At 54.4% G+C, this 8,703-nt stretch overlaps 3 protein-coding genes across 3 annotated transcripts in view; 2 read left to right on the top strand and 1 right to left on the bottom strand.

The window, feature by feature from the left end:
- The window catches only part of PTSG_05013 (uncharacterized protein), a gene marked incomplete at its 5' end in the record, with an annotated part of 3,656 nt that extends 2,972 nt beyond the window's left edge, over window positions 1-684 (top strand). Inside the window, 2 exons of the mRNA XM_004994270.1 lie at window positions 123-197; window positions 503-684. Of these exons, the coding sequence (XP_004994327.1) occupies window positions 123-197; window positions 503-574 (147 nt within the window). The 3' untranslated portion in view covers window positions 575-684. The remainder of the gene's footprint in view (window positions 1-122; window positions 198-502) is intronic.
- A 2,910-nt stretch (window positions 685-3,594) lies between these two features.
- PTSG_05012 (uncharacterized protein) lies at window positions 3,595-5,026 on the top strand. The gene is made up of 3 exons (XM_004994269.1): window positions 3,595-3,776; window positions 3,944-4,012; window positions 4,257-5,026. The coding sequence occupies exons 1-3, from the start codon at window positions 3,761-3,763 to the stop codon at window positions 4,976-4,978; spliced, it is 807 nt and encodes a 268-aa protein (XP_004994326.1). The 5' UTR covers window positions 3,595-3,760; the 3' UTR covers window positions 4,979-5,026.
- A 220-nt stretch (window positions 5,027-5,246) lies between these two features.
- The window catches only part of PTSG_12240 (uncharacterized protein), a 5,242-nt gene continuing 1,785 nt past the window's right edge, over window positions 5,247-8,703 (bottom strand). The window contains exons 4-12 of the mRNA XM_004994268.1: window positions 8,442-8,537; window positions 8,059-8,177; window positions 7,760-7,820; window positions 7,206-7,596; window positions 6,868-6,965; window positions 6,537-6,638; window positions 6,152-6,267; window positions 5,685-5,806; window positions 5,247-5,366 (exon numbers count right to left, since the gene is read on the bottom strand). Coding sequence (XP_004994325.1) covers window positions 5,345-5,366; window positions 5,685-5,806; window positions 6,152-6,267; window positions 6,537-6,638; window positions 6,868-6,965; window positions 7,206-7,596; window positions 7,760-7,820; window positions 8,059-8,177; window positions 8,442-8,537 — 1,127 coding nt within the window. The 3' untranslated portion in view covers window positions 5,247-5,344. The remainder of the gene's footprint in view (window positions 5,367-5,684; window positions 5,807-6,151; window positions 6,268-6,536; window positions 6,639-6,867; window positions 6,966-7,205; window positions 7,597-7,759; window positions 7,821-8,058; window positions 8,178-8,441; window positions 8,538-8,703) is intronic.

The raw sequence follows: 8,703 nt of genomic DNA, 5'->3' as shown, positions 1-8,703 counted from the left end.
TTAAGTTGTTGTTGGTGCTGCTGGTGCTGCTGCTGCTGATGACGACGGCGATGATAATGACGTGTACTTGATGTGTTCACATGAACCCCCTTGCCCTCCCTCCCTGTTTCGTGCGGTGGCAGAAAGAGGATGTGGAGTGGCTGGTGCAGCAGACCAGCGGCTTCTCAGGCGCTCGCATCCACCAGCTCCTCTCCAAGGTTGTGTCTGTGTGTGTGCGTGTGCGTGTGCGTGTGTGTCTGTGTTTGAGGGGGACATGGTTGGTTGCGATGGTGCGTGTGTCACAACACACCACGATTGATGTGGATCGTCACAACCAAGCAAGCAAGCAAACAAACCAGCTGGGCTTGTCATGCACAATCACATCAGAAAGCGAATCAGCAACGTGCGCTCTTGTACTGCACACGTAAATTACACACACATGTGCTCACACATTGACTTGTCCACGTTCCCATATCATTCGCACACAAACACACACACATGAACACACACACCGCCCTTGCAGGCGTATCTTGAAGCGTGGCATGCATCAGAACCCACCATCAGCAGGGATGTGATGCACCAGTTATTGTCTTGATGCATCCACACACCATACATACACACGTACACATATCCATGCATACAAACACTGCTGTGGGCATTGTGCAATGTTGTCTTCTACAGTTGTGACATCATCAATAAATAAAGTGCTGGTGTCGTCACAAAAATTCGAAACCCACGTGTTTTTTCTTGTCGCGTGCGGCTGTCCTTTTGTCGTTTGTCGCATGGGCGCATGGTGTGTGAACCCACCGACTGGCCATGTGCACGTTGACACGTGCAGGTGCCACGTGATCATGCGCCACGCGAGCAGGGACGTGTGCACATGCGCAGCTGCCATGCCTTAGTTATCCATTTCTTGTGCCCAGCAGCACACCGCGTTGCATCAGCCTGACAGACCGCCACACGACCAGTTGAAGCAAGCCAGCCAAGCCAGCAACCCCAATACCAATACTTCGTCGCCCCCACCGTCACGGCCCTTGTTCCCCAGCACACTACTCAGCCCACTGTGGCGAGGAACGCGCCAACCGCAGCAGCCTGAGCAGTCTCGACCATATCAGCGGCCTCAGCAGTCTTCTCAGGCGCAGCACCCTCAGCAGACGCTGACATGTCATCACCACCAAAGCGCGTGAAGAGCGGGAATGGACGGCATTGCATGAGCCCGTTTTGCCCCGACATACACGGCATCACACGCGAGCAGGCGCAGGAGTTGATACGTGTGGCAGTCCGTGAATTGGAGAGGCTTAGGCAACGCTTGGAGCGCAATCTTCGGAGTGGCACTCGGGGACAGCTGTACCGGGTGATCAACTTGCTGGCGCGCATCAACATCGACGGCAGCGAGGACCTGCTGGCTCTCCTGTTCGAACAGCTTGCCGCTGAGCTACGCGATGTCGGCTTCTGCTTGCTGTGCAGCAAGTTCACCCATTTCTGCAACTGCCGCTACTCGCACAACCGGCCACCCTAGCCAGCCGGGCGGCACTTTCGTTTTTGCGTTTGCTGTCTGCTTCGCCTATGGCTTTGTTCTCTGCGTGTTTTGGGTTGTTGTTGCTGAGTTTACGTGTGCGTGTGTGTGTGTGTGCGTGTGTACGAGTATGTGTGTGTGCGTGCGCGTGTGTGCGAGTACGTGGGCGTGTGTAGGTGCGTGTGCATGCGTGTGAATCTGTGTTTATGTGGTGTGTGCGTGCACCTCATGGCCATGCAGACAGACACACGCCTGTGGCAGTGCTTGTGCCTTGAAGTGGCCATTGGACGAGCTAGCTATTCGCTGCGCTTCACTGTGCTCCCTTGCTAAGTTCCGTAATCGTACTTCAGTTCCTTCCTTGTACTTGTAATTGATTGAGTAATCCGGTGTTGTTCTAACTGTTGATACGAAGTTGCTCTGCTCCTATAAATTGCGTAATAATTGGTCAATCCCACGACCACAGGGTGCACGGCAGAAGCAAAGGAGATCTATCAGACGTTGGGAGTCAAGCACGAGGGTGGCTGGAGTGAGCCAGTGAGTGAGGAGGGAGTGTAGGAGAGGAGTGTTAAGGTGTTTCCTGCTTCTGGGTCAAGGGTGAGGGCATCAGTGCCGATGATTGGGAACGTCATGGATCAATTTTCAGTAACCGCCACCCAACAATCCACAACACCAACCAACCACCACCTTGCTCACTGATCCTTCCTTCTTCCTTGTTCCCTGCTGTCTCCCACCCTTGCTTACAGACAGGTTGAAGTGGTCCACGGCCAGCAACGATCCGCAATGGATGGAATGGACGCAGAGCAAAAAAGAGTGTAAGGGCAGGCCAAGGAGGCCTTCCTTCCTTTTTTTCGTTGTGATGTTGCCGCCCAGACGTCTTTGAAGTGAACCAAGGTCTGATGACACGGACACTTCCGAACCATGCATGCGTGACGATGCGCTGCTCAGGGAAAGGAGAGGGCGCATGAGTGCGAGCGCGCGCGTGTATGTGTGTACGGGTTTACATGGGAACTGTGTGCAATTGTGAGTGGTGAGTGAGTGCTGCTCGCTGTTCTTCCCCCGCGTCGTTGCTCTGCGTGTGTGTGTGGTGTGTGGCTGCTGTGGCATGGCACACTCACAAGTATCAGGCAATGGTGGTCACGTGCTTTTTCCCATCGTGTGTGAACACAGAAGTGCAGACAGCGCATCCACGCTCGCTCTTCTTTTCTTCTTGGTGCGTCCTCTCAGTCACCCTCGATGCATGTGGTTCCGTACCCCCAACTGGCCACTTTGTGCAACTAACCACGCATGTGCGCGCATATCCCAGCGCCCACACGCAGACACACACACACACACACACTCACTCACTCACTCATACACACACACACTCTCACTCACTCACTCACACACACATACGCACGAGGACACGCACATTCTCCCCCACTCACAAATACCCACAAGCACCCACATACATGCATTACCTGCGCAGATGGCTTGTGTTGTGTTCCATGTCATCGAACTGCGCAGTGCCAAGTACAACCATGCGTAATGCCTCGTAGAGTGGGTTGCCTCAGCTCCCCGGGCGCTGCTGTGGTGAGATTTATTCCCTGTGGTTGGCTGCTGTGCCTCTGACACGTATGTGTACATGTGTGCGTGCTGTCCTGCTGTTTGTGCGTGCTCTGGCTGTTCTCCTCTGTCGTTGGTGGTTATCACGCACCCAAACACACACACACACACGCACAGACAAAAGCACAGACACAGACACATGCACACACACACGCACGCACACTAACATGCACACACATGCTCACACACACGCACGAACACTAACATGCACACACACACACACACACGGACGAATCACTGCCTGTGTCTGCTCCTTTTTTGTTTTCTTCTTTTTTCTTTCTTTGGCGCACCCACATTGCAGCATTGCTTTCCCAACGTATGGCCTGGCGTGTCGATCCCCAACACACGATTGTGTCCGGGTGATTTGAACATTTTTTTTTTCACTCATGTGTGAGCACACGGCTGTGACTGAAGCAATGCACTGCCGGTCCTGCGTCGCGTTGCTGCTCGACTGAAACCGCAACAGCAACAACAACAGCAACAGCAACAGCAACAGCAACAGCAACAGCAACAGCAACAGCAACAGCCGAAACATAAGCCAGACCAGCACATTCATTGCAGCCAGTTTGTTTCCCCTGCCGTCCCTGGTGTGCTGTACCTCATAGGGGCTTAGGAGACGCACTGTCACCTGTCACGTCATACCGTCTTGACAGCCGCCCAGCAATGCAGCGTGCTACATGTGAGCGAACAATGCACATGGGCATGTATGAACATGACGTGCACTCCTGGGTAAATTAATTGACTGTTGCCTCGTCTATTATCATCATCACCCCCATCTCTCACATTGTTCCTCTGCTTCTGTGTATCTGCCTTTCTGTCTCTGTCTGCGGCCTGCGTTTACATCAGCACCACAACGTGCAGTCGAGGAAGACAAGAACCAGCGTTCCTCTTCCCTCAATCCATCAAGCGTCAGAGGTGCGCCATGTCAACGCGCACAACATTTTTGTGCGTCTGCATGCATGCAATCACGACTGTACCCTCCCCACATCATCACCCACTCACTGGTACACACACACACACACACACACACACACACACACACACACACACAAAACTCACATACACACACACACACACACACACACACAAAACTCACTCACACTCACTCACACTGTTATTGACACTTGCTCTCCCACCCCCCCCCCCTTCTCCCTTGCAGTCTCATCGGTGCTGTCTGGCCCGCCCGTGGTCTGTCGCCACGTGCCCATGCGCGATGCCCTGGCGCCAGACACCACCCTGCAGCTGATGGTCGGGCACTGGCCGCAGCACTGGCTCACGATCCATCTTGACGACAGCCTCACCTTCCAGAGCACGCACCGCGCCACCCGTCCTGCCGCCTACATGCCCTCCGCGCCCATGTGGGTCGTTCGCGATCACGGCTCTGCTGTCATCTGTCTTGCTGATGCGCAGGGCCTTGAGCTGTTGATTGGCGGCCGTACGGGTACGTTTCGCGAGGAGTGCTTGCAGGCTGGGCTTGAGCTCTTGTTCCGGGAGCCGCACCTCGACCTCATGCACCCTGTCACGCGCGCATGTTACCAGCGCGCTGCAGGGGACTACCCTGGCCGCTCGCGTCGCATGTGCTTCTTTGCGGATACGGGCACGGGCTGCGCCCACCCGCCGCTGTTGCTGCTGGACGAGCTGGCGGTGGCGACGTGGGCCGCCTTTCACCACCAGACACACACCATGACGCGGGTGCACATTGCGCCGTTTCAAGGCGCAGAGGGGCAGCGGCTGCTGCACGCGCTCAGGCCTGTTTCGCCAAACGTGTTCACCATGACGGTGTGCCGGCACCACGTGATGGTTGAGGAGGCGGTGGAGCATGACGAGCACACGCGCGTGTGGAATCTCCCTGAGCGGAGCCGCGGGCCACCAGCGTCGTGATCGTGGCGGTGGTTGGTGTGTGTGTGTGTGTGTGTGTGCGTGCGTGTGCGTGTGTGTGTGTGTGTGTGTGTGTGTGTGTGTGTGTGTGTGTGTGTGTGTGTGTGTGTGTGTGTAGACGTGTGTGTTTGGATGTGTGTGGATGTGTGTGTGTGCGTGCGTCTGTGTGTGGATGTGTGTGTTTGCATGCATGCATCGTTGCTTGGTCGTGGCGGTAGGGGATGCTGGCGGGTGCCAAATCATTTGACGTCGCTCAGTTATGGCTGTAACACACTGCGTTGCATACTTTAATGTTTCAATAAAGCGACAACAGTTTGCACAGTTTGCGTAGTTTACGTAGTGTCAGTTACATGTGACAAGCGTACATCTTCACCGCGCCGTCGTTATTGTCCTGTGAACAACATTGCAACACATGTACACAGTGTTCGTTCACACAGCAGAGAATGATCGGTCTGTGAGCGGAACGAGTGGAGGCAGGGGCACGGGCGTACGCAGGAACTCACGCAACGGACGGACAGAGACAGAGAGACAGCGACATGCGCACACAGAAGTGACAGACATGAAGGTCGACAAGAACACAGACACACAGACATACACACACTCATACTGACATACACACGCGCGCACACATACTGACATACACACGCGCGCACACACACAGACACACACACACACAGACACACACACACACACACACACACGTACTGACCCGGCCATGAGCGTGTCTGCCCAGTCAAAGCCGGCGAAGCGCAGCTTGCGTCTGGTCGGTGCAAATGCAAACGCTAGTGGCGTTGCATCTAGGGCGGTGTAGCCGTTGTTGGGCTCATCCACCTGTTGGGTTGTGTTTTTGCGTGGGTGGGCGGGGGTTGAGTTGAAGCAATGCCAATGTGTGTGCATGTGCGACCCAAACAGCAACATGCACAGAATCACAAGCACCAACCGCATACAAGCACACAGAGAAGGACAAGCAGAGACAGACACAGAGACGGGGACAGACACAGAGACAGACACGCAGACACGCAGACACAGGCACAGAGCAAAGACACAGAGCAAAGACAGATCCCGCCACACACAGACACACACAGACACACAGACACACAGACACAGACACGGACACACACACACACACACATACAGACACACACGCGCGCGCGCGCGATCTTCGCGTGAACGCACCTGCCAGAGAAGCAGTCCCAGCGACGTTGTTTTGGCGACAACGGTGCCATCGGGGGACATGTGTGTGTCGAGTGCATATCCAATCCCGGAATCACGCAGCACCACGTGCGAGAACGCTGCAGGGTCGTGGCAGTGCACGGGCGCAATTGTGAATATGCGAGAGAATACGTGAGTGAGTGAATACGTGAGTGAGTGATCGTGTGTGATTTGAGTTGGGGTGCAAGACGATTGCAAACTTAGCTCGAAGTAAATTCCAACCGTCAAAACACACAAAGTTTTGACACACACACACACACACACACACACACACACGCGTACCACATGCATACACAAACAACGCACACACACACACACAATGCACATACACTCATAAACGTGATCTCACCGTTCTCCATGAACCCTTCGCAGACAACGGTGTCGAGTGCTGCTGACGCAATCATCATTCGCCGACCAGTCGTGTCAATGTCAAACTGCATAAAGTTGCTCCCTTCCAAGGACACAAGAATGTACACAAGCAATGGTGTGCGTGCGTGCGTGTGCGTGCATGTGAGTGAGCGTGCATGCGCATGCACGTGTGCGCGTATGTGTGTGTGTGTGTGAGGGTAAAAGTGATTGGCAACGCGCTTGTGATCGAGGGGCGAGTGTGCACGACAGCACTTCGTACGTGTGCAGCGCGACATGATGCAATGGCGACGCAATGTCTTTGCAGCCCACACCTCGTTGTGTGCGCAGTTGCGGCTCAATGGAGCAAACCGGTGTTGGCTGGCGGGCGTGCGCACGGTACGGTTTCCTCATGTCCCACAGCAGAACGCCGCTGTGTCAGGGGAGTTGAGATGCAAACGCACGATGTGAGCATAATGTTTCAAGCGTAAGCGCGCGGAAACAAACTCACTCACACATACACACATATATACGCAGAGGCATACGCACGCACAGACAGACAGACACACAGACAGACACACACGCACACACACACATACGCACACACACACACATACGCACACGCTTTACGCAAACACACACACACAGACATACAGGCACACGGGTTTTGCACCTGCGCTCTGTGACTGTGGCAAAGTGTCGACCGTCTGGGAAGAAGCGAATGCGGTGCACAGCTGGCGACGGTGCTGGTCGCTGACGCAACGACGCCGACGACGACGATGATGAGGGTGCAGCAGGATTGTTGTCAACGACCCGACTTGTGACGGTCAATGGCCGCTGTTGCCTGAATCTTGGTGCCGTCTGCCCAGCGGTGCTGCCGGTGCTGCTGTTGATGGGACTCGTGTTGGTGCTGCTGTTTGAACGGACCGTGGACAGTGTGTCAATACGCCACTCGCGTGCAGGCTTTGCGTATGTTGCGTGCGTGCCCATGACGGCTGCGCCGCCACATACACGGCGGTCCCACAGGGCGATGGACCCGCTCTTCGTCCCGCTCCCAAGCACATCTGCAACGTGGTGATGGTGGTGATGGTGATGGTGGTGATGGTGAGCGTTGGAGAGAATGGTGATTGCAGGGGCGCCAGGGAATGCGAGTGACGAGTCGAGTCCTTGGCGAGTCAACGGCAACTTGCAATACTGTTGCTGCGTGTCATAAGACCGCACGCACACCTTTGCAGTCGGGGTTGGCATCAATCGCCGACACAGTTTCAAAGTTCCCGGCATCAAATGTCTGGCAAACATAGACAGCGCATGCGTGGCGTGCGTTGTGTGCATGCATCATATATCAAACTGTCAATGGAACAGCAGTCGAATGCGAGTACGAGGCAGGACACACACTTGCACGCACGCAACATCACTTACACGAACACCAACACTAGCAGACAAACAAACAAACAAACAAACAAACAAACAAACAAACAAACAAACTAACAAACACGTCGAACTTTGCATCGAGCTTCACAACTCACGGTCTTGTATTCGATGCGGTGGAGATTGACAAGTTGGCAGTGACGGTCGACGGCAAAGGAGATGAGCGGTTCACGTGGCACCCACGCCATGTCGAAGACAGCACTGCTGCCAAGCTCAACTGGTGGGCGCAGCGACACGTATTGAAACACACGTGTATGCAAGTTTACGCGTAAGTATACACATGCAAAACGTATGTACATGTCGGACGCACACACACACACACACACACACACAAAATCACAAATTCACACGAATTCACACAAATTCACACGAATTCACACAAATTCACACGAAGCCGCATATGAGGCTGTGTGAGAATGGAACTGTGCGCGCTACAGGGCAAAATGACAACAGCAACAGCAACAGCACTGTGTCAACGCACTTGCGTGGTCGTAGGCTTGCATGCCACCCTCTTCTTCGTCTTGAAACAACTCGCACACGCCATCAATACATGCTGCAAGGCACCCGCTCTGCCACCCTGATCGATGACAACAAAAACGACAACAGCAACGGCCATGAGAGCACCAACATTGTGATCGTGAGAAAACGTGTGGCATGCGACACTTGATGCGACAACGGATGCACAACCCGTCACACACACACACACACACACACACACACACACACACACACACACACAATCT

Source organism: Salpingoeca rosetta (genome assembly GCF_000188695.1).
Source record: "Salpingoeca rosetta unplaced genomic scaffold supercont1.11, whole genome shotgun sequence".
Classification (NCBI taxonomy): domain Eukaryota; class Choanoflagellata; order Craspedida; family Salpingoecidae; genus Salpingoeca; species Salpingoeca rosetta.
The sequence above is the reverse complement of the archived record's forward strand: the minus strand, read 5'-3'. Positions and strand labels throughout refer to the sequence as shown.

What these genes read in the sequence shown, in the direction of transcription:
- PTSG_05012 (XM_004994269.1), top strand. An exon ending in CAATCCATCAAGCGTCAGAG is followed by an intron (nt 4,013 to 4,256) that starts GTGCGCCATGTC and finishes TCTCCCTTGCAG; the next exon opens with TCTCATCGGTGCTGTCTGGC.